Raw genomic sequence first — 24,924 nt, forward strand, 5'->3', positions numbered from 1 at the left:
GGGCGGTGCCGGGGCCGAGGCGGTGCCGGTGCCCGGGCGGTGCGGGGCGGAGCCGGCGGCGGAAGCGGCGGGGCCGGCGTTGCCGGGCGGAAGCGGCGGCGGTTGGCGTTTAAAGGCTCCGCGGCGGCAAAAGGGCGGCGAGTGGCGGCAGCGCGGGAGGAGCGGCCTGAGGGCTCCTGGTTCCCTCCGCTCCGCTTCGGGAGCGGCCGCGCTTCTTGGCCCTGGCAGCGCCCGGGCGGAGCGGGGAGATGGTGTCCAGCGCCGCCGATCGGCTGCTGATCGTCGTCTCTGTGCTGGAAGGTAACGGGGGGGGGGGGGGGGGGCGCGCGGCCTCCCGGCTGCAGCGCGTCCCCTCTATGCTGAGAGGAAGATGAGGGGTGGTCGCTGCCTCCAAGGTGTTTTCTCTGGTGGCCTGAGCGGGCTAAGCCGAGCAGCGTTGAGTAAACCAATTTTATTGACAAAGCTTTGGGCGTACGTATTTTAAGGCTGGGGTTGGCTACCCCCGGTTAGGTCTTGGAGGTATTTACAAAATGTTTTATTTTAAATGAATGAGAAAAGTAACCATCATTTCCTGAGGGTTTGGGGGGTTTTTTAAGTGGTGTTCTGGTGTTTCTGTCCCTTCTTAGCAATCTGTTGTAAGCTGGTTTTGGTCGTGTTGTGTCGAACGTATAGCTAGTTGTTCTTCATCTTGTATTTGTACAGACTTTAGTTGCTGTCGTCTAATTAGTGTGTGAGTTGTTTATTGGGGTGTCTTTTTCTATTTTTGGGCTGTTTTGGAGATTAGTGGGGTTTTGGGTTGTTTTGGCTGAATGCTTTCTCTTTGTCAAGTAAATCCTATTATCTCTATTTATGTATCCTATTATGTCCATTTATGTAGTTTGCCAGAGGAGCTTACAAATAAGATCCTGTCGTCTGACATGCCTGTAGTATCATCTCCCCACGCTATGATATAAGTAAATTTTCACTTCTTCATGTCATTTCAAACCAGAATATTGGATGATCCTGAACCCAGGACCAATCATATACAGTTTTAGGCACTCTCCTAATCTGGTAATAATTTTTCTTTTCATCAAGTGGCAGGAAAAACACGTTTCACTACTTTTATAAGATTGTGTTTTTCTGTTTTGGTGTTGGACAGTCATAACATCTTCATTTGAAGTAAAACATTCACTTTCTTTCTCTCACCTGCTCCCTTACTTATTGCCAGTCACAGATTTCTCAAATCATTCTAATTGCTTGCTACTTTTTCTTTTTTCTTTGTTACTTGATTTCTTGTTTCTTCACAAGTAGTCTGTTTCGTTTTAAGTTCTGTCATATTTCTGCATAGGGCAAACACTTTTTCTTTAAAGAACAGAGCAGGGAAGATGATACGGGAAATTAATTTTGCTTGATTGGCTTATGGCATAAATCTGAGCACCTGCTTCTTTTTTAGTGATGGCCGTGCAATGCCACTCTTTTACAGGGCGCTATTTTCCAAAACGACCCAAGCACATGCTTATAGTTGAAGCCAAGTTAGATGGTGAACAGCTGGCTACTGATCCTGTAGAGCATACTGATCAGCCTGAATTTGCTACAGAATTGGCTTGGGAGCTTGGTAGGAAAGCGCTTCATCAGCACAGGTAATGTTAAAAAGTCAACTCTTATCTGCAGATAAACTTCAATTTTCTTGTCTTTACAGTTAGTGAAATACAGGGGTTTTGTTACTGTCATCTGAATTGGTTTTTTGAACTTTCTTTTACTTTTATCTACCATAATGTTGTTAAAAAATGTACTGAGGTAATGTACAAAAAAAGGTAGTGTGTGGCAAGAGAAGCGATGCTTAAAAATTCTAAAAGGTAAACACCCACAGGTGCTTAGAACAAATTAATAACACTGTAATTCAAACATTGGAGTCAAGCTTCCTTATGTGTACTGTGACACAAAATTAACTTAATTTCAAACCTGACAAGCCTATGTAAATAGTTTTTGAAAATGTCAAGGAAATAAGGTTAGAAATTGAACCTTTCCATAACCGTTATTTGGTTTCACAAGTTTTACGACTTACAGGTTGTAATATTATGACAAACAAAGACGTTTAAAAGGCTGTATCATCTTTGTTTGACAGAGAAAGATGCCTGCATGTGCCACGTGCTGCACATCTTATCTGTGCCTTGAAGTAGTTAGGTGCTTTACCCAAAAATCTTCTCCACAAGTCCTGTTTTTAAGATGCCCTTACAAGTGTAATTCAAATTTCTTGTGAGGTGCTGTGCTTATTTCTTTTATGTGGATGAGGTATTTATTTGTCACTAATGTCTTTTTAATAGAACTTGAGACTATGAGGCTCCAATGCACTCCTCTTTAATTTTAGAAAATTAAACCACTTGTTCATTCTCTCACTCACTGATGAGTTTTTGTATGTTCAATATAAATTCAATTTCCGACACAATGAAACTAGTTATATAACAAGCTTTGTATCATTGGCTTGCTGGAAAGTTATGAAATATCTTTGAGAACTAATGGCACAGATACATTTTATATTTAGTATTTCAACTAACTTGCTTTTTCAGGCTGCAGCGCACACCTATCAAGCTCCAGTGTTTTGCATTGGATCCTGTATCTTCAGCTAAAGAGAATATAGGCTACATTGTACTGGATTTAAGGGCTGCACAGGACAAGAAACAGGTATGTTATGGGGCATAAAGATTTAAAATTTATGCTTTGGCAGCAATGCTATTACAGGCAATATAATTTGAATTAAAGCACAGACTAAACTTTTGAGTTTTGTTTTGGAGTATGACTGATTGATCATGTATGGGGGATTTTATTGGTTTTTCTTTTCTTTGGAGGAGAGATATCTTGAGTCTGAGAACATGTGCAAATGCAAAAATTGTTGTACTAATCTTGCTTATTTCTGAATTGGATAATTGGAGTACTAGCAGCCAATTAATCTACACCCTTTCATTATTTAATCAACTGGAAAAATTTATCTAAGCAATAAATATGGACCAATTGAATCTCCATCATCAAATCAAGTCTTAAGTTGTTTTTTAATACAGCATGGAGTAAGCACAATACAATTTTTTATATAAATTTAATTAGCCCATACTCTTATATCAAGCTTGATCAAAATATAACTTTGATATGGGTCATCCGAGGAGCGTGGTGTCTTATTTTGACATCGCTCTTCTTGAGAATTTTCAGTGCCTATGATTTACTATGCACAGTTGAAGACTTAAAGGTTTTCTAAGATCTATGGTATATTTCTCTTTCTAACTTTTTTGCTGTACAAGTCAGCGGAAAAAAATTGGAATATTCAGCTAGTTGTCCAGTAACCATCCTACAGATTTTTTAGTACAATAGTGTACTACACAGACCAAACTTTTAGAAATAAAAACCAAAGTGTATTTCTGTAGATGATGAAGTAGAAGTGCTAGATTAAGACTGAGTTTTCTTTAATACTATCTTTTTTCTGTGGTTTTTAAACACTCTTGGGTCTTATTTTTGTATTTTACTATGTAGACACCTAAATGGTATCCTTTGCTTGGTAACAAGTACCCTAAATTTAAGCCTGAAATACAACTTGGTGTTGCATTGGAGACAGATTCAAAAGCACTGGTCCATGATTTTAAAGCAAAAGAGGCACCCTCTAGAGAAGGGAAGGGTAAGTGACATAATACCACTCACTTTGAATTAAAAATCTTCCTGAGCCAGATGACATATCACTTGTTTCAACTGTGTTGTTTTAAGTGTCAAGAGAATTTTAATTTCACATCTGTTCCGATGCAAATCCTTTACAGCTGATTAATGTTCCTTTTGGCAGTAAATTTTTCAAGGAGTCTTTACTGTGGTAGTTGTGTGACTTCTAGGGGGACAAGTTACAAACCAGCTGATGTTTAAAATGAGAATCAGGGTCCCATAGTTAACTTTCTTGGGCATTTTACTCATATTTATGGGCTTTAGAAAGTTATGAAAGAAATAGGAAAGGAGCTTCTTTACAGAGTGTAAGAAGTACTTTGGGGGTGGAACTGTAAGGTAGTAAAATGTCTAATTTATTGGGTAGGCTTGCTTCTTTTTTGGTGGCTTTTTTTTTGGTGGGTTCTTTTTCTAATCTTTCAGTACTTAAATCATGTTCTTTTGTTAAGGGTCTTTTTTTGTGGTAACATCTGCTTACTGTTGGGACTCATTCCAATTCTGGATTCTCTTGTTCATTTCTCTCAGAAGAAATTAGTGAAATGTGCCAAAAATCTATTGGAAATCAAATGGTAGCACGAGTAGGTGTCTTTGTGTGCTGTGCCTTTAAGTCACTTTTTCATCTGCATATTTTTGTTGGTTTTTTTTTTAATGCAAGTTAGTAGTTTTTAAAAAAACAAAAACAAGGTCTTAGAAACTTGATTTAAAGAGCCTTTAAACAAAACCATAATTCCATCTTGCCCTGATCCCCCACCCAAATGCCTGTATACTTAACTTTTGAAAAATGAGCCTTTTGGTAAAACTAGTGCATTTTCTCCTGCATACTTCACAATACTTCTGCTTATGATCTGTGGCTGTGATTTTGTAAAAACAGAGTGGTCAGTAGCAGTAAGTGTTTTACAAGCTTCTGGCCCAGAATTCACTGACTTGGCTGCCTTTCAAAACTGCTTAAGACAGTATTTAAGTTTCCATGTAAGTGCAGAGCTTACTCCATTCTTTCAGGTTTACAACAAAACACAGGGAACTTTCCATATTGTAAAATTTGTAGAGGAGGCAAGGAACAACTGTAAATGATTCCTTAGTCTGCACTTCCCGTGTGATCTTTATGCCTGTGAGTTCTCCTATCCCTCATGACACTGGCAAAAAATAAAGGAAGAACCTTCTGCCTTCACTCAGCACTGTTTTTCACTTGATGTTTTCTGTGGAATAATTGCTACAGACAAGTTTGCCAGCTTTTGCCTTTCATGTCAAAATTAGTCAATATCGTATTTATGTAATGGAGAAAAACAAACAAACTTGTGGGTTTTCGCAGTTGTAAAGTTAATGTTCCAGGCATTTGGTATGAGAAAGCTGGATTACCCAGTTCTAGTCTAGTCCAGTAATTTTCCATTTAGTATTCATATACCTTTTTTTTCTTTACTGACTTAAGTTGTGTAAAGCTTCCAGTATTTGAAATGGAGCTTTTTTGTTCACAAAATGCTGTGTCATTATTTCTATTTGGTGTAACCTGAGGGCTTTGAAATGTGTTGAATTACTGGCACTATAGAACAGAAACTAGCAAACCAGAATACAGAATATGTTTTAGGCATTGAAGACTTCAGATGAAAAGACTTTGAATGAAACATTATAAAGATCTGTGGAATGGCATATCATACTTGTTGAAACAGGTTGCAATATGCAGTTACTGCCTTGCATTTTCTTTAATGAACAAAGTAAAGAAAGAGTATGGTAGACTCTAGCATAATGAAATAAACTTCCAGTCACTGTAATGTTACTCACAAATAAAAAGAGGAACTAGGATTCTGTCTAGCATGGTGTTCAATATAACATCTGTGAATAGAAGTTAATTTCCAAATTTTTTGTAGCTATACTGAAGTATACGTATTTTTGAGTTTTGCAATAGTTTGGTACCAGGCATTGAGATCTTTATTTGTAATTTTTCTTTCCACATGTAATGTCCATGTGTAATGCTTAAAAATAAAATTGCAATTATGTATCAGATTGCTGCAGCAATTATAAAGACTTATGTTTATTAAATTGAGCTTATTATAATTATTTATGTTTATTTCTTCTCTCTTAGTACTCACCCTTTTTCCCGGACTAGACCCTAAAAGTATTGTGCCAGTCTTGAATGAAGAAGAGGGCTATCATCAAATTGGACCACCAGAGTATTGCAGAGAACACTTTGTCTTGTCTGTAACCATTGCATTTGCCACACAGTTGGAGCAGGTCTGTTTCCCTGCTATGTGTGGTTCTTAAGAAGTATTATCCCACATTAGTATTTTCACCCTCCCATTCTTCATTTCTAATTAGGATTTTTTTATTGTTTTCTAAGTTTATTTCAAGAAATAACCCTGTCCTATAGTGAATTTATATTCATTTTAAAACTTTATGAAGTCCTTAACATATCAGACTGCAGATGAAATATAATTCTTTTGAAGTGCTAAAGCTGTATTTACTTTAAATTATGCATTCTTATGGAATGCATACTTTTCTACTGCAATATAGTGAAAAAAGTGTGTGTATGGATAATACCAGTCTTCAGTGTGGTGCCCATGCACTGAAGTTCAAACAAGGTGAAATACTTTTCAAGTATGTAAGACAGAGTTCATATATTGCCTGAGGGAAGGACTTAGAGCTGGGATGAAGTGCCATGCTAATGATTGTTTCAGCTTTAGACCTCAGCTGCTGTGTTCATGCTGTACTGACAGTATGCTCTTAATTGGTCTAGAACTCAAGGTATATGAAACTCTCCTCAGTCTTGTCATCTTTATTTTTTTCAGGCAAAATAATTTTCCATGTCAGAATTATAGGGCCTTGAGATGTAAATTTGTGATCATTCTGGGGTGGCTTGTGCCTCTCTAGGCGTTGAACTCATAGCTGCAGTTGGCTACAGGATGGAGTAGCTGTCTGTTTCAGTCTTTTATTCAATCACATAAATTATAAAACAGTATCTAATCTGAATTATTTCTATTGGAAATATTTTATGAAGGACTGCTTATTTCTGAGTATTTGTGCAGTGCTTGATGTTATTAAATAATGTGAGTTACAGCCCCTGGAGTTGATGAATCTTAAAGGTAATTCAGAATATTTTGCAAGTTGTTGTTATGCTTGTAAATTAAAGCTTGCTTTTTTTTTTTACTTTAGAAAAGTAAAACATTTTTGATTTGAGTATTAATATAAAAGTTGTTTGTGGAGTGCAAGCTAGGATTTAGGTCAGCTGGTCACTTTAAACTCTAACTTCCAAGCTAATGCTTCAGAACTACTTTTATCTCTACATAAAAGAAAGAGATACATTATTGTCTTCTCCATCTCTTTCAGTTAATTCCTAGTACTATGAAGCTCCCTGATCTACAACCTGAGTTTTTTTTCTACTACTCATTACTGGGAAATGATGTCACAAATGAACCTTTCACTGATTTAATTAATCCAAACTTCGAGCCAGAAAGAGCTTCAGTTCGAATACGTAGCACAGTAGAAGTTCTTCATGTTTATCTTTGTGCGCAGTCAAAATTGCAGGTAAGCTGTTTCATTTCAAATGTGAATGAAAATAATGAAAATTAAAGAAATACAATACATCACAGGCTGTATCTGGGATGCATTTCTGTTTCCAAAGCTAAGATCGTATTACAGTATTTTGGCTCAAATATAAGTTGTCTTGCTGATATGAGGGAAACCTTAGCAGCAAGTTTCCTAGCCCCGGTGGAGTGCTGTCTTTTTAATTAGTTGCTATTACAACGAGCTGGTTTACATGTCATGATAAAAGGTGTTGCTGAAATATGATCTTCCCAAAGAGTTTGGTATATTCTCAAGAGCTCTGTGCTTTGGGGCCTGCACTGCAATTAGACCATCTGCAACCCAGAGTCCTGCTTTGTGCTACCTATGGTAATCCCATGCCAGCTGCTCAGGTCACTCTTGCCTAAATTCTAAAATCACTGTCCTCAGCACTCTTCGTGAGTAATAAGGGAGGTCCATCTTTTCTCCATGCTCTGTAGCCAAACACTTTCTAAATACACTACGGACATATTTGGGCTGTTACGGGATATTGCTTATCTTTAGCTTGCCTTTAAATGAGGGACATGGTTTAGTGGTGGGTTGGCAGTGTTAGGTTAACAGCTGGACTCACCAATCTTAAGGGTCTTTTCCAACCCAAATTAATCTATGATTCTAAATATCAGGTAGTACTTAGTGTTTATGGCAATCTGTGCATGGTTCAAACTAATTACAAACAAGAGGCTATTTCATTAAATGATGGTGGTATAGGGTTTCTGATGATGTAGCTGGTAAATAAGACAGTGTTAATTATACAAAGTAAGTTGTGGATCTGGACCTTTTAAAAGTTATTTTTCTTTAAGTTTATACAGACCGTTCTAGGGTTTTTATCCAGGGTGGTTTAAGAATGTTTTTGTTTAAATCTTGTAATGTTTCAGGGTTGGTTTTTTTTTTTTTTTTGCCTCAACTTTAAGTCTTTTTGGAGAAACATAGGCACTGGTGTTTGGAATTTAATCTTACTCTACAGTCTTAAAGTATTTAATATAGCATATGTGATACATATGTACATATATGGGGAATTATGCATGTTTGCATCATGTGTAAAGAACAACTTTTTGAACAGAAGTTCTTGTGCAGTCAGATCCACATTTTGATTTGCAGTTTTCTTTCTTTTGACTTCTCACTCAGCTCCTTAAAATTTAGGATACAGGATCAGAGCACTGTGTTCTGATTCTTAATTTTAATGTATTTTTCCAGAAATGAAGACTTCAGTTGTAAAAGGTGCTAGTTGCCAGAGTTGGCTGTGTATATATACGTATTGTATGACTTTATTTGTGTGTATGTATGAGTATATACACGCACAGGTATGTATACTGGCAGCTGACACCTTTTAGCATGACAGTTTTCCTTAAGTGCAATAAATGTTAAGGATGGGAATACAGTGTTCTGATCTGCTAAATCAAAACTGAAGTCTCTTGGCAAAAAGCAAATTCATACGTAAGTTTCGAAGAGTGACTTTGAGGAAAACAGATTACCTTAGTAATCTATATAGTAGTCCTATTTTAGAGTGTTGCTTTTTTTAAGATCCATCTTTTACTTGTATGTGTAAACATTAAGCTGTGTAAGGAGTAAACAGTTGAGTCAAGTTTTCAAATAACGATGTTTACCAGGAATTAAAACCACGCTTACTTAATTCCAAAAATCCTTGCTACTTAAGTGGTGTCTAATATCTGCACAAAGCCTTCAAGTACCTTTTTCCTTACTTTGCAGTCATGCATTTTATATGCCTATACATTAAGGGCAAGAATCTGTGCTGTGTTTAGAAGCCACAGAGTACTGAATTTATCCTACAGAAGGAATGATAGAACAGGTTCTCAGAAGGGCAGTCAGTGATTTGCTGCTGTCCTGTCGGTGAGCAAATCCTACCTGCTCAAAACTGCCATTTCTTAGCTGTTCTTATTCTCAGTATGCAGGGGCTAGGTTAGGGATGAGAACTTGTTGTATTTATGGTACCTTTAGTGGAGAGTGCACAGATGGTATCACACATACCAGTTACTTTCTAGCACCTTTGTGTGTGTACAGATCCATCTTTGCTGTGGGGACCATTCTCTTGGAAGCACTGAAGTACCCCTGTCTGGACTACTGAAGAAAGGAAATGTGGAGATTGATCAACACCCTGTGGCAGTAGAAGGACCATTTGTCCTTGTTGCGCCAAATAGAGCTAAACAGAAACTGCCACAACTGCCAATGGATCTGGTTCCTGCTGTTGGGGTATCTGTAATTCTTCAAAGGGAGAGCTTGACTACCCAGGTATGTCTTACCCATTCATTGTTGGTTTAGACAGTGTTGCACAATTCCACGTTAAACAATTATTGGTATTTCTAAAGAATATTTGACTACTTTTTATGTTAAAAAAAAAGTGAAAGAATTAATTGCTTTATATAAATAATCCTTTCGTTGGCATTTTTCTATGTCTGAAAAATAATCTCATATTATGAAAATGTCATAGGCAGAATTTTTCAGTGCTAGCCATGATCAATAAGAAAACTATATAATTTCATTCAGCCTTTGATTCCCTTAAATGCTGCGACTGAACCCAAACAGCCACAGGAGAAAGTTCTTTCACCTGTTAGTGGAAAAACAGAGAGCCTGCAGCAGAGATCCCAAACTGTGCCACCTCAAGCTGACCAGTGTTCTTCAAAAGAAGATGTAGCAACAGAAAGTGAAGTGGAAAGTCTTAAGTTTGAAAAAGGCACAAAACCACAGAAAAGGGGTATGTGGTATATAACATTTTGCCCAGTTGCCAAGTGTGGTCTTGGATCATGTACTATTCCTTTATAATATATTCATGAGGTAGAAAGAAACTGACTTCCTCAATGAGATGAAATGGTCTAATGTTAACATTTATTAAATACAATAGCAGGGGTAATGTGGGATTTTAAAATTTTCTGAGGAATTTACTATGTGGATAATAATTTGTGAAGACAGATGTTCCTGTTGTACAGATTCCTGGACAAAACCAATCAACTGAGTTTTTGTTTGTTTTTATGTAATCATTTAGTTTGGATTTGGTAGCCTGAGCCATTGGAAGAGTTGTTTCTAAGTTGAGACCTGGGTCATGGAAAAGTGCAAGAGGAACAGAGAGAGATAAGAAATACTATAATAATAGAATAAATCTCAAAAAAATGTTGTTTGTCTGGACATTACTGAACATGAATCTTCTTAAGAGATGGTTTGTGAATAAAGCAGACTTATTTTTCTTATGATATTTATATTGCTGGTCTTTTGAGATTTGTCCTGAAGACACCCAGTTCTGTAGAGGAAATTCTGTGCCGTAGAATAGGCTCTCAGGATTTGTCCAAATTTTCTTTTAATCCTAACTGATCTTATCTAAGTGAGGATTAAGTCCTTTATATGGAATGTAGCAAGAAAGTGTTGTGAACCCAGCGGCTGGTTTGAATCTCTGGTTAGGAAATCCAGGATTGTGCTTTTTTTATTAATAGTAATAGTAATTTTATAGTTCTGTTCTGCTAAGATGTAAAACATGCCATTTCACATTTGTCCTTCAGGTCTGGTGGCTGGCTGCCCTCAAGAGGTTAACAAACAGTGTCTTGAAGAGCTTCCAGCTTTGAAATTGCAGAGCAGAGCGAAGTCACCTCAGTTAGATGTGCAAAATCCCAGTAAGGCAAAATTTATCGATTTTAGTACATTAAATGAAATTTGACTATAGTCAAGTAGCAATTCAAATGAATTTTAACAGTAAGCTGTATGTACTTTTTGTTTTGCGATGACCTTAAAATTCCAGATGCTTCTTTGCACCAAGCAATCTACTGACATCTTACCTGCATCACTTAAAATTGTTTCATCCCTATGTTGTGTTAACTAGCTGATGTTGAATTATTACAGCATTCTTCTTTCTTGTAATGTTACTATTAATGCAAACAAAACACTTATGAAAAGGAGGAAAATAATAAAAGTCAATGCTAGTAATGATGCATTTCTTTAAAAATGACAAAAGTGGAAACACTTTAAATAATTATGAAGAAAGTATCAGAACAAGTAGGATTTATAAAAGGCAGTTGAGTTCTTACCTGACACTTTCAATCCCTCTTTTTGGAGGGGCTTGGTAGCCCAAATAGCCCTTGAAGACTTACACAAAATGTCTTGCTCACCTTTCAAGAACACCTTTTGGAGACCTGCCCGTGGGACTTGTCGTTTGATGCATTGCACTTTGAAGGCAGTATTGGGTCTCATTGTAAGGATATGAGAAGCCTGGATGTAATTGGACAGGCACTCAGTGATGCTTCTGCTCCCTAAATTATAAAATGGATGTCACAGTGGATGGGTTCTGTGACAGAAGCAGATGTGCTTTGCACATTTTAGTTTGCTACAATAGCTAAGCCTGGGTTTGAGGCTAATAGCTGATGCTGCCTTACATGAGCGCTGTAATTGACCTGTTAACCTGTCTTTGTAATTCTCCTAAAGAAGTTAGTTAATTAAAAAAGCCCCTAAATTGCTAAAAATGTTTTTTTTTTCTTATGCATGCCCTCAAGTTGGCTATGAACAATTAATATAAACTGAAGTCTTAGAGCATCTTTCTGAAGAATTCAATGTCTTTGATCTTAGGGTAAACTTTTTTCAGTGAGTTAATAGCTTCAAAGAATAATAAAGAGAGGAAAAAAATTACAATCCTTTAAGAAAATTTAAAGTATATTGGGTTTTTGGTGTTTCTTCTTCAGAAGCAGTAACTTACAGAAGGAGTGGTTATTTTTCACAGTATTCATTTATTTTACAAGGAATTGAAATCTCTTAGGGAAGCAACCTCTCTACATGCATTTAAAGTGTGACACTAATCTTTGATATATTTTGTTATTTTGGGCAGAACAAGTTATAAAAAATGCACATGAATTGTCTTTCATGTTTTCAGCTGATAGTGGTCCAGTAGCGATATCTCAGCCCAACCCTGCGGGTGTGTCCAGTTCTTCTGAGCCTGTGTCAGCGCAGAAAATTGTCATTCCAGCAGCCTCTCACCATTTTTGCTTTTCAATAGACTTAAGAAGTATACGTGGTCTGGAAGTTGGTTTTCCAATAAATTGCATTTTAAGGTACAATTTGTTTTTGTTATTCTTGGTAAATACAAAGCCTTCATAATCTGAGTGATTGCTGGCAGTATGCTTCTATGCTTCTTCATGCCTTTTACATAGCTGATTTTCAGTAGCAGAATACTTTAGAATGTTCATCTGGCTCATCATCTTTAATGCTCAGTTTAGTGATATGTAAAACTTTACCTTTTACTGTAATTTGTATTAAATGTCACTTGGATGTCTGAGCTTGGACGACAAGAAACATCAGTCTTTAATGGAAGAGGAGAACTACTTTTCATGTTACTTTCTGGCTGCATTTCCAGCTGATCAATTAAGTGATTTTTTGTTCGGTTTTGTGCAGGTTGTGTTTTTTTGTTTGTTTTGTTTTTTGTGGGGGTTTTTTTGTTTGGTTGTTTGTTTTTGTTTTTGGTTTGGTTTTTTTTTGGTAGTTTTCCATGTTCTACCAAGAACTCTTTTTAGTGTTATAGTAAGAGACAGATCACTGGTTTGTGCATGAATCCAAAGCAGAACATTCTAGTTTTCATGAAGAATCAGTATAGTAAATGCATTATCTTCTGAGAGACTTGTAGATACAGAGATGATTTTGGTGGCTTAAAAAAGAAATTCTGCTTATGGTATATTAGTTATTGGTGGTGATTGATTAGTTATTGAATTCAGTGATTAACAACACGTTTTACAATTTGTGTTGTTTCCATTAGGGCACTTTTGGTGTTTGTGATGAAGTATCTTTGAATGGTGATTCAGTTTGAAAGAATTGAATATTTCTGGCTAGCGAGGTGCCTCTGCATTTGCTCTGCCTTTTTTCTGTCTGAGTTTGATTCATACAGTTTTAACTGGTCACTGGGAAGTCTAATTGTGGTGATGATTTTTGGGGGTTTAGATTTTGTCTGAGCTAGGTTGAAAAGGTGTGGATGAGATGTAGGGGTAGAATATTTATATATATATATATATATTATAATACAGAGTGTATCATTAATGTCTTTCTGTATAGGCTACATTACTAAATAGTATGTAGAAAGCAACATAAAATGGTTGGAATTTTGTCACATAGAATCTTTCATATAACATTTCAATAATTAATTTGTTTCAGAACAGTAACAATACATTGGTTTTGTTGTTTCATGCACTTGAATTTTTGTAGTCAGTGATGAACATGGCAGGAAAGTGGAGAAACATCTAGATACATAAATGTTAAGAAAGGTTGCAGGGTAAAACACTGCATATTCACTGTAGATTGGAAGCATTATTTTACTCCAGTCTAAACAAGCTCTTTCAGCAACTCTCCACAAAAGGTGAAGTATGCAATTTTTATATATAGTGGCATCATTTGATGCAGCTTTTATTTTATTAGGAACTTAGCTGACAGCTGGCGTCACCAGTTTGAACAAAATGAAGTTTAAGAGATTTGAGCCGTCCCTTTTTTTACAGTTTATCATACACTGAAATGTGCCAGTAGAGTAGTTTCAGGCCACATTTTAAGTTATATTGGTAAAATGATTTGACTTTCCTTTTAGTCAGTTAAACTGTGGAGATTAAAAGCTAATGAAATTTTCAAATGGTTCTGACATTGTGTATATGAATACTTAGTTATCAGTTGTTGCATGGTAGTCTAGTCTTAACTGTAAGTATAGTTACAAATTTTCTCAAGTGACAATCTATGTGTGAATATAAATTTTTCTTCTATTTCTCTGCTCACTTCATGTAATAATTGCAGAGTTTTAGTAAAATATGAATTCATCTGGTTGTGAACATACAGGTTCTTAAAGCTCTTTGTTGAAACAACAGCCAATATTAAGAAGCTGGATTAGTCCTGAAGTAAATGAAAACATGAATACTTGAGCACTAAATTCTAATGTTGTATGTACTAGTATAAATTTTGCACATGTGGATATAAGTCATTCTTTAGTACATGATGTCTAAACTGGTTTTCCTGTTGCAGAAGGTATGAGAAAAGTTATCTATTTATAGACTAATTATTTTTGTTATTGTTTTTATTAGGTACTCGTATCCTTTTTTTGGCAGTGCAGCACCTATTATGACAAGTCCACCTGTAGAAGTCAGAAAGAACATGGAAGTCTTTCTTCCAAAGTCATATTGTGCATTTGACTTTGCAACTATGCCTCATCAGCTTCAAGATACTTTCTTCAGGTAGTGACTTGCAATTTTTTATCTTAATTACACTTTTCTAGGTTTTGTAGCAAATGCAGTTACATTAAGATTGTCAGTTCTAGAATTTAGTAAATAATTCAAGTGCTAATGCCAATAAATACTTAATAGCCTACACTTCCAGTTTCTCTATTAATTACATTTAAAGTCAGGAATCCTACAGTTGTTGATTTTATCACTTGCATACTTAGGTGTTATTGTTTACAGAAACAAGTGCAGTGGCAGTTTTTGACAAAGTACTACTTGAAATATGTAATTTTTTTCTTTTTAATATGCAATGACTATGTGATATCTTTGAAAATACAGCAGGTACCTGGAAAGCAGCTCACAATGTTAAGGGCTGTGAAACAGTTCTCCCAGTAGTTCCATCAGCTTTCAATAAATAATTAAGATGTTAAAAATAGTGGTATTTTGAAAGCAGGAATGGAGGGAGGTGTATTTTAAGTGACAATGGCTGAAATTAATTTGTAAGTATTTATAAATGGAGATGATCAAGTTGCATTAGTATTATTCTGTCAGTCACTTTCACTATAACATTGTTATTCCCTAATAATTGAAGAAAGGAATGATAATCTGACTGACCCACGTGATGGAGAAGATACAGAGTCAGTCGGTCTCATTCCTCTAAGTGGAAGGCACTAAAACCATCTCATTGACATTTGTAACCATCACTGATTTGGAAAGGTACTTTTAGAACATGAGGTTCTTCTGAATAAAAATGCTTCCTGTTTCATTTTGATGCCTGACACTAAGATCACTTCTTTGTTTCAGATTGCCTCTGCTGGTTGAATTGTGGCACAAGGATAAAACAGCCAAAGACTTACTTCTAGGGGTGGCAAGGCTTCAGCTTTCAAATGTTTTGGCTTCAGAAAAAACCCGCTTCTTGGGTGGGAATGGTGAACAATGCTGGCGCCAGACTTGTAATGAAACAGTCAGTGTCACAGCACCACAAGGGTAAAACTATTTAAAAAATACTTTACTCTGTAGCAAGTTTTGTGGAGTTGTTTGTTTAGTATTTCTCTGAAAAACGGCCAGCTCTTCCTGCTTAGCCTTTTGAATAGGTAAACAGGCTGTGGAGTACTGCAGTATGGAGGGGAGGGAGTAGGCATGCAAGAGATGCCACAATTCATATTATGCGATGTCCACACTACTACCACAGTCATTGTAATAAGCCTTTACATAATCATGATCCTGGGTAAATTAAACTTCACAGACAGATTAAGAAATAAATAATTGAAAAAAATGGTACTGAGGCACTTCCTTGACTAAGTTACTTATTTACAGAAAGTGCTAATATTCCAGGAAATAGTTACCATTGTTTGTCCGTAGTATGCTTTTAGATGCAACTACTTCAGTGAAAGTTAGGAGGACAGATATATCCAGAAAATTGAGACGTCTCCTGTTTCAGGATAGTAGCAGGGGTTTCAGCTTGTTTACATCAGAAGGAGCAGTATTAGCTAGCCTTCTGTCTGAAGACAAATGTTCATTTGCACAGGACAGTGATGGGGTTATATATATATATTTTTTTTTTTTTTATTATTTTTTTTTTTTTAATTTGTAGTTACTTCTGTCCTGTGTCCTTGTTGAAGATGATTAGTGTTCGCAATCAGTGTCTATACCCTCATGTTTTCTGTGTAATGATGAAATTTGTTTATGCCCTTAGAAATAAATGTAATTGCTATTAAGACTGAGGTCAGTTTTAAACCTCTAATGCAACAGATTAAAAAAGCATGTTATATTTAACTCACAGGAAATTTCATGTTAGTGACTGGTATCCCCCCTCCCATCTTAATAGAAAATTGACCTCTGGCTTTGTTTAAACTTCTGTGTGAAAGCCAGCATGGCCTGATTCTGTGAAGAGTTACTTTAAGGTCTGACTATACATTCAGGTTCATACTTTTACTGTTGGTTAAATGAAACCTGCTTTTGCACAAAGCATAACCACTAGATGGCATTCTCAAAATGTTACCAGGTCTGTGTTTTGCTGTGCTGACCCCTTCTTATCCTCGCTCTTCTTCATGTAACCTTCTTTTTACACTGGTATGTTAAACAGACTTAATTACTCAGATTTCTGAGGTTTGTTAATATGAATCTTGTTTCCTTTTTTAGTCCGTGACTGATGGAAAGTTGTAAGAATTTATTGCAGCAATTTATTTTAACTTAAGTGAAGTACAAGCAATTTACTGGGTTTTTTCCCCCTTGCAAATAACTGTAGAAGGCTGCACCTTTGTAAAAAGCATCTTAGTGTTGACTATTTATATTTGCTGAAAGTGAATTTCTGTGAAAACTACAGCTATGGTAAATTCCTGCAGCATCTTGTTGCTTGATACGTTCTGCAGCTTCCAGGTGCCAAGTGGTTGTGTGATTGCCTTTGCCTTACTGAGTGGTTATCACTGAAACGAGAGGTTTTGTTTTGACCAAGGTCTACACTGCAGTGTACCTTCATGTGCGACTTTTGATAAAATTTCCAGTTACATGACTTCAGTGTGTTCCTTCTCTTAATATCTTTGTATGCAAAAGACTGTCTTTGTTTGCTACATTTTGACTGTGACTAGAGATGAGGCAGTTGGAGACAAACTGTTCTTCTTAAGCAGAAGCCACAACTACTTTCAAATTAATTTATTAAAATATCTGTTATCTAGGCATCGTTAGATATTTTAACCTCTGAGTGGATTTAAGGTTGCCAGTTCCCTGTGCTGAAGCTTCCAGAAATGTGTTTTTTAGTAATCCAAGGATGTTTTACCACAAATGATAGGCTAAATTACTTATATTGTGGATAACTAGTAGGTTACTGTTAAAGTCTAAAAGAGCAAAACTAAAGAAATTTAACAAGTATCTTAAGATAAAGTCAGCAGCAATGCCTGTATGAACAGTTATATCGTTCAGATATAAGACTGTAGGTAGAATTTTGGGTTATTCCCTTGTTGCAGGGATGTGTTGATTATAGTAATCTGTTAATTAAATAGGTTCCCAAAGACAAGTTATCTGTTTAAGTCAGAAAGCTTACTGTGGGTTCATAAACTAGCCCCTAACTTAAAAATATACACTGGAGAACATGTGAGGCACAGGAAACTGTTTAGAGATTCTGAGCTTGCACAGAACTTGTAGGATTTCAGCTTTGCTGGTTTGTATGTTGTCTTACAATTCTCTTTCTGTATCTTTAGACAGTTTTCATTAAAATAACATTCTAATGTTATTTACAGGTCAGGTAGCAGAATAGCCGAGCTTTCGTATGCCATCACCTTGGAAGACTACGGGCTTGTGAAAGTTCAAGAAGTTATGGTGTCAGATTCTTCTCAAGTAAATTTTCTATAAATCTTTTCCTTTTCCTTTGAACATGTCTTTGAAAAGTTGAGGTTCCAATGAAAATCCACTCTCATTATGTCAGGATATGGGTGCTGGTCAGCAACGGGATGTCCCTCCCACTCAGCCTTGCTGTGCCCCAGAAGACCATCCAGAACCTCGAGAAACTCTGGAATACAAAGCAGCACTGGAGTTAGAAATGTGGAAGGAAATGCAAGAGGACATTTTTGAAAATCAGGTTTTTACTCTTCATTACCTAAATTACATGATTGCCAGAGGTTTAGCAAAATTGGTATAGAGAAGAACATGAATTGTATTTTACTGTTTCGAGTAAGAACTAAATTTTACTCATACAGAGTATTAAAACTTCAGATGTAAACTACTCCATCCACAAATTCCGTGCTCTTAAGGAAGAAGTTTAATTCTTAAGTGAGTGAAGAAGGTGCTAGGTTTGAGCTGCAGAATACCATCTTCAGTTTCCCATTACTCTTTATAAAGTGCAGTAGATACAAGATTCAAACTATTGATGTTAAATATTAATTCTGTATTCCTTTAGTTGCGTCTCAAAAACCATTGCTCTCTACTCTTGAAGTTATTCTGAGTGGTTATAGTCACATGATTTTTTTTAAAAGATGGTGAAAATCTAGTACCTATTTATTTGGATATTTTTCTCAAACTGCTTACTTTGCATTTTTTACTTCAGTGTAAGAAATCTCTCATTATCAGAATCATATCTTGAGTTACACAAGTCAGCATACAAAACTTTTGCTTCAAGACTTAGTACTCTAAGGGTACACTTCCAACGATTTTGATCTGGTTTTCTGGTTTGGGGGGTTTGTTTGTTTGTTTGTTTGTTTTTCCCTCTAAAAGCTTAAAAAGAAGGAAATGGTCCATATGCAAGCACTTGCAGAGGAATGGAAGAAAAGAGATAGAGAGAGAGAGGCATTAGTGAAGAAAAAGGTAAGGAAATTCCTCCTTATACTTGCAGGAAGTCTTACTCTAAATTGTTACAAATTTGACAAGGTACTTGGTAACATGTAACAAAGTGTCTGTGATTAGCCTTTGCAACTACTGATATGCTTGCATCTAGTCTACAACAGTGCAAAAAAAATTAAGAGGAGCCTTTAATCATAGAATATTTGTTAGGAATTTCCTTAGGTTTGCTTGCTGTATATGGGAGCTTTTTAACTTTAATTGCGTTTTACATGCCTGGTCAAAAAGCCCTTCTACAGCCTGGCTATACACGGCCACCCATTAGTCTTTAATGAGTTAGAAGGATTCTCTGTTGCAAGTTCTTAATTAAGAGCTGGAGATTTGTTTTATATGGAAGTTTCTAAATTAAAAATTTCAATATTTTATACTTTTTTTCTCCTTTGTTTAGGTAGCAGAATATAATGTTATGGAAGAACAGCTTCAGAAAACCCTGAAAGATCTGGATAAGCGAGAGCGACAGCTTTTTAGTGCTGAATCGGAGGTAAAAACTGGTCATATTAAACAATGCCATTGCATTAGCTACTTCTATAAGGTTTGGGTTCTCACATAGTGACAATTGTGTGCTGTGTATAAGATATTAAATAGCCACATTCATATGGATATATAGGGAAACACTAGTAATTAAGCCAAGTTTTGTTACAACTACATTTTTACTGAAATAGAAATTCAGTGAACTTTTAAATGGATTGCTAGAACTGTAAACCTTCTATTCTTGACAGAATTAGTGTCAGTGAAGACATTTATGTAACGTTAGCATATCTCAAGTTTAGTTACTGTCAGGTGAGTATTGTACACATGCACAAGAGTTCTTCACTTCAAAAAGTAATTGCTAGATTAACTGTTGAAATAGGAGAAGGTGACAAAGATCTGGGAGAAACTCCAGTTGTCCAGATTTTGTTATCCAACATTTTCAGAGTTCCTACTTCTATTTATTTTTTTTTTAGTAGTGACAAGGTCAAAGAGGATGCCGGAGAAACCAGTAACTACCACTGTACTGAACACCCTCAACCTGAGGAAGTGGGGTATGACTTCAGGGGTGCTAGTCACATGAAAAGAGAAAGTAAACTGCCTATTCTTGTCCTTCAGAACATACTCAGAATGATATAGGTGGAATACTGTGGTGTTCAGCAGTCCAACAAACTTTCTCCTTCCTCCTTGTAACTCAGATTAGTTTTTCTATCATACTAATCCCTTCTGTGCTTGTAACAAAATTGAGAATTCCGAATACAGGGACTAGCTGGCTGAGTCTGTGTCCTGTTCAGTACCCCAGGCTATCTGTACCTCAAGATGCAGTTTGTGCTGTAAATAATGCTTTGACATTAACATCTGAAAAAAAACCTGGTGCTCAGGTTTGGCCAAGTGCATTTCAGTCTGAGTAGTAGTTATTTTGAATCTTGTGTATGTTTCTCTGAAAACTTTCTCAAAGTTTAGTGAGATTCTGACCTGAGAGTTAGAGATGATAAAAGTTAGTGGTTTCCAAAAGCATCTGGTCAAAATGATGTAGTGTTCAGTTAACAATTACACAGTTTGAGAAATGGGCTATTGGAGAAGTTTCTATTCAGCTAGCAGTTATCTGGGACAGTAGCATCTTTCTAGAAAGTTCAAACATGTGTAGGATTGTCCTTCTGTTTAGCTTGGTGAGAAATTATCTCAGTATGCTCAGTATGAAAAAGTGCTGTCTTGGACCTAAAGAAGCTGTGACTTTCACAGTTTCTGCAGTGAATTGGTGTATTTAGCTTTTCACTTTGTAGCAGGAAGGTGGATGTGCAACCTGCCTTGAGCCATGTTGTAGAAGCGTGTAGAATGTACAGAAGAGATCCAGAGAGCTCTGTTTTTACAATAGTCAAGCAAGGATATATTTATAGCCCAAATATAATAATTGGCAGATTGTTAGTTAAACTGAAATTCGTAAGAACATATGTAGCAAACATATGGACAATGGGAATTTTATTGTTTAATTTCTGAAATTAATAATTTTTCTGTCATGAATAGCAGTAGCAGTTGTAAGAGAGTTTTAAAGTAAAGCTCTCACTCCTATGAATTAATATAAATATGTCTCTTTTTTTAAGCTTCAAAGAGTAAAGAAGGAGTTGCAAGCAGAGCATGAACGAAATCTGCAGGTGCTCCAGGATTCTGTGCGTCGAGCCAGGGAGGAATGTGCACACCACCTTGAGCTAGAAAGGTCAAAAATGAAACAGCTGGAAGAAGACAAGGTTCGCTTACATCAGCAGGTAAATACACTTGTGTTTTCTAATAAAAGTGAGTGTTTCTCTAAGTATACTAAGTTAAGCAGCCTTTTGGCAGCAAGTGCATTCTGGCAAATTTGTAATAAACATTTTATTTAAATTGTTTGGTGAGCCCTGTGCTGAGATCCATCCATGTCAGCCTTGCTCAGTTGTAGGGCCAGTGGACAATGCAGCGTTGGTAATTATTTTTTCAACACTGAAAATCAAGTTTCAATTAAAAGCATGTATAATATGAAGAACTTGAACAGCAGTGTACATTTCAGTAACTTAAAAAATTGTTAGCAATTATCATCTATGTAGCTTGACTGTGCAGATAGTTTTATTCTTCTATTGCAAAAGAATATTTATATTATCCTTATTGTGGCAGAGGGGGAAACCCTCTTGTTATTTCAATCTTCTATTCTGAGAGTAGTACTTTTAAAATAGAAAATTTAGACCACATTCAAAGCTAACTTTGGCACTGACAACAAGGCTAGTCTAGATATTTTTCCTGACTCTTAAACTGTAGAAGTTAGTTCTTTTTTTTCTTAGCTGCTATAACATTAGATGCTTAATTTCTTACTAAGTAGATTAAATCTTACTAATGCCTAACTGTTCTGAAAAGTAGTTACTTTATGTAGATTAATTACTTGCTTTGGTGTTTTTCATGTCTGATACATGATAGTGATAATCCCATATTAGCTTTCACTGTTTGAGGAACTGTCAGCCAAAGCCATAGTTTTGTACTTAGGAAGAGTTGTGCTAGATTTTTGTGCTCTTTTTAGTTCTGTATTAAACACTAATATTAATGTACTTCTTTTCTTGTTAGCATATGTTAACCACAGTACAGTAAACTTTAAAAATGTAGCTAATACAAAACGCTGCTAACCTCAAAGATACTCATCTTGACTATTCTACTTGAACAGTCACTGAACTGAGATGAGCAGATTGCAGAATGCAATCGTCTTCAAAGTGATAAGTGGATCACTTTTGCATTTTGTGTTGTTGGCAGCTACCTGTACAGATGAGACAGCCAGTTGTTCTTCAAGCTCAAGTGGCCCAATGCCACCAGCTACTATTCTTCTTCCATATTCATTCTTTCAGCTCCCACTGACCATTTTTAGCTTCAACAGACCTTTTCTAAATAAAACATCACAATCACTTTGTTTTTGCTATTCAGAACAGACATACAGTTAATCAGACCAATGATCATTTAGCTCAGCATTATGATGCAGCAATGGCTGGATTTAGAGGACAAGAAAATAAGAAATGGGACTATGAAAAAAAGCAGTTTTGGTATATCCAGCAATACCATCAAGGGTTATATGTACTCTTTGCCAGAGTCAGTTTCATATTTACTAGCAGTCAGTGAAAGTTTTCTTCATGATCTCATATGATTCCTTTTAAAAAGTATTTAGTATTCCAACACCCTATGGCAGTGAGTTCTAAAATTTAATTATGTCTTATGTACTTAAAAACTTACTTTTGTTCATTTTAAGCACATTACTTGGTAATTATGAAGAATCCTTTAGTGCCTGTGCAACACAGTGTTCCTGCTTTCATAGGTGGCTGTCATACTGTCTCTCTTCCAAACACAAGTCCCACTATATTTTGTCTTGTTTTGTATGAAAGCCATTCTTTCCAGAGGATTCTGGCTGTCTTCCTCTGTGCTGTTCCTGTTATGCTTCAATATGTGGTGGTTGCTGCCACATATTCTGCATATGACAGACTTTTTTCTTTTGCTTTGTTGGGGGTGGGGTTTTGTTTGCTTACTTTGGAGTTTCACTCTGGGACCCTGCTCTTTGTAATGTGCACAAGTGAAAAGTTTCTGATTTTACGAGATGGGGCTCTTTTTTTAAGACCTTTTTGGGTGTGGAGTTTTTTGTTTGTGTGGTATTTTTTGTGTTACTGTTTTTGGATTTTTAACACAGAATGTTCTGGAATAAGTGATCTTATTCCATATGTTTTAAAGGGATTTGTCAGTACACAATTTCCACATTTAGACATTTAGAGAACTCTACAATTCAACTTGTTTGGATGTAAGCCCCACTATGTACAAGAGAAGATCCTTGAAGCATCGGCCTTGAAGAATATCATCCTTACTTTCTGAATAAGGAAGTTGTGCTTTATTTGTTGGATTTTTATGATTTTCTCATAGTCCACAGTTCAAAGATCTCGTGAGAAATTCAATTTTTGAAAGTGTTTCCAGAATCAGACAAGAAATTAAACATTGTTATAGAAGTTCTAGGGAGAATAACAAAAGAGATTAGTTATTGTCTTTGGCATCATGTCTGTATGTCAGATTTAAAAAAAAAAAAAAGGTGAAAATGGAAGGGTGTTAAACAGCAGTATCTTTTGTTCAAGTTGTCTATTGTAGTTCTGTGTGAAAAACAACAGCAGCGAACTATGTTTTTGTATGGGTCCCTAGGAAACATCTTTGCTTTCTTACATCCATTCTGTAACAATTATAAATGCAAAAAGCAGAATTTTGGGAGAAAAATAGTGGTGACCCAATTAGAAGATCCAAAGAATTAATATATTGATGTACTAGTACAAATTGTAGGCTTTGAAACAGAAGTGAGTTCTCTAAAGCATTTTCACCCAGTATTCTAAACTGTTAGATACAATTCATGGAAATACTTGCATTATCTAGTTGAACATAAATATAAGATCATGTGGGATCATACTCTGTTATGGAATACATCAGTTCCATCAGGTATATTTAGGTATTTATAGTTGAAGAATATTTAACATAAGATGAAAACCTTACAAATAGTTCTTAGTATTTTTAATATATTATAAAAAATGCTGTTAAACATTTGACTTCCTTACTTTCTCTGTAGCAAGTAATTATGTATTGGCATCATTTGTCAAATTACCCATTGTCTGTAAAAAGCAAAGCACTCTCTTTATAAAAATCTTCTTGAAACTGTGGAAGTACACTGTGAGGGCAGAGGTACACAGCATTAAGTCATTAGTCACTGAAGCCTTTCTGCTTCAGCCTTTCTTCTAAATCATTTGACTGTACAAAGTATTAGTCGTTTCCTTTTGCAGACATTCCTAAAAAAGTTATGCTGTGAAACTGAGTAAGTAATAAAACTTCATATAGTAGATAACATTGGCTTTCTTTAAAAGATGTGTAAATCTTAGTAGTTATGCTTTCTGTATTTCTTCTGTAAGTTGTTTTAGAAATATGAACAAAAATGTGCGTAAATCTTGTTCTTATGTATATGAGGACAGACTTGTTTTTTCTTTCCAGTACTGAGCAAAGATCCTCTTTAAAACTCTTCCTATTAAAACATTGCTGTGTGCCATCATTAAGAAATCATTAATTTTAAATGTGTAACGTTCAGTGTCTGTTTTATATCCGATAATTGACAGTATGATTGATGTTTGTTCCAGGGACTAAGAAGCAACGTAAATTCTGTAATCTAATTATTTGTCCATGAATGGGGTTTTCTGTTAACTTGCATCTTGGTTTCTTTAACTTACATCTTTCTGTAGCTTTATGAAGCAGAAAATAAGCATAAGACTTTGGAGAAGGAGTTCCAGCAATACAAAGAACAGCAAAGTAGCAAACCAGAAATCCAGCTACAATCAGAAATAAATCTTCTTACCTTAGAAAAGGTATACTGGATTATTCTAGTATTTAAACACTGTCACAATGGTCCATTCACTGATAAAGGGGATGTAGAATAACACTGTGTGATGAAGTGGTTAATTTGTCTGTTTTGGTTTACTTTTTCCAATTACTTCTTTAGAGTTTAAATATTCAGACACAAATAAGGTCAACAGTGGCCTTATTTCTATAGAGGAAGCAGTAATGTTGGAGGCTAAAACAGGAAAAACCTTAACCTATATATTTAAATCATGATTTATGATGGGGTCTCTGAACATTCTGTTTAGAAAACTAAGAAAGATGATTATTTTCTTGAGTATTAATTTAAACTGGTATTCCATTACGTTCATTT

At 35.8% G+C, this 24,924-nt stretch overlaps 1 protein-coding gene across 4 annotated transcripts in view; it reads left to right on the forward strand.

Annotated features, from left to right (window-relative positions):
- Window positions 1–92: 92 nt before the first annotated feature.
- Window positions 93–24,924, forward strand: part of CEP120 (centrosomal protein 120) — a 37,867-nt gene continuing 13,035 nt past the window's right edge. For 2 of the 4 annotated variants that reach the window (XM_042012839.1, XM_042012842.1), the window contains exons 1-18: window positions 93–300; window positions 1,463–1,619; window positions 2,547–2,661; window positions 3,499–3,640; window positions 5,750–5,898; window positions 6,991–7,188; window positions 9,244–9,471; window positions 9,727–9,934; window positions 10,731–10,841; window positions 12,089–12,266; window positions 14,265–14,414; window positions 15,204–15,386; window positions 17,636–17,732; window positions 17,821–17,973; window positions 18,606–18,695; window positions 19,117–19,209; window positions 20,798–20,959; window positions 24,458–24,580. In XM_042012839.1, the coding sequence (XP_041868773.1) occupies window positions 249–300; window positions 1,463–1,619; window positions 2,547–2,661; window positions 3,499–3,640; window positions 5,750–5,898; window positions 6,991–7,188; window positions 9,244–9,471; window positions 9,727–9,934; window positions 10,731–10,841; window positions 12,089–12,266; window positions 14,265–14,414; window positions 15,204–15,386; window positions 17,636–17,732; window positions 17,821–17,973; window positions 18,606–18,695; window positions 19,117–19,209; window positions 20,798–20,959; window positions 24,458–24,580 (2,589 nt within the window). In that variant the 5' untranslated portion in view covers window positions 93–248. Of the gene's footprint in view, window positions 301–1,462; window positions 1,620–2,546; window positions 2,662–3,498; window positions 3,641–5,749; window positions 5,899–6,990; window positions 7,189–9,243; window positions 9,472–9,726; window positions 9,937–10,730; window positions 10,842–12,088; window positions 12,267–14,264; window positions 14,415–15,203; window positions 15,387–17,635; window positions 17,733–17,820; window positions 17,974–18,605; window positions 18,696–19,116; window positions 19,210–20,797; window positions 20,960–24,457; window positions 24,581–24,924 lie in introns of all 4 variants that reach the window. The other 2 variants (XM_042012840.1, XM_042012841.1) reach the window with 2 other exon arrangements.

This window comes from Corvus kubaryi, unplaced genomic scaffold (assembly GCF_017639235.1).
Source record: "Corvus kubaryi isolate FWS band 111438036 unplaced genomic scaffold, C.kubaryi_AGA036_p1.0 split1-37296, whole genome shotgun sequence".
Taxonomy (NCBI): domain Eukaryota; kingdom Metazoa; phylum Chordata; class Aves; order Passeriformes; family Corvidae; genus Corvus; species Corvus kubaryi.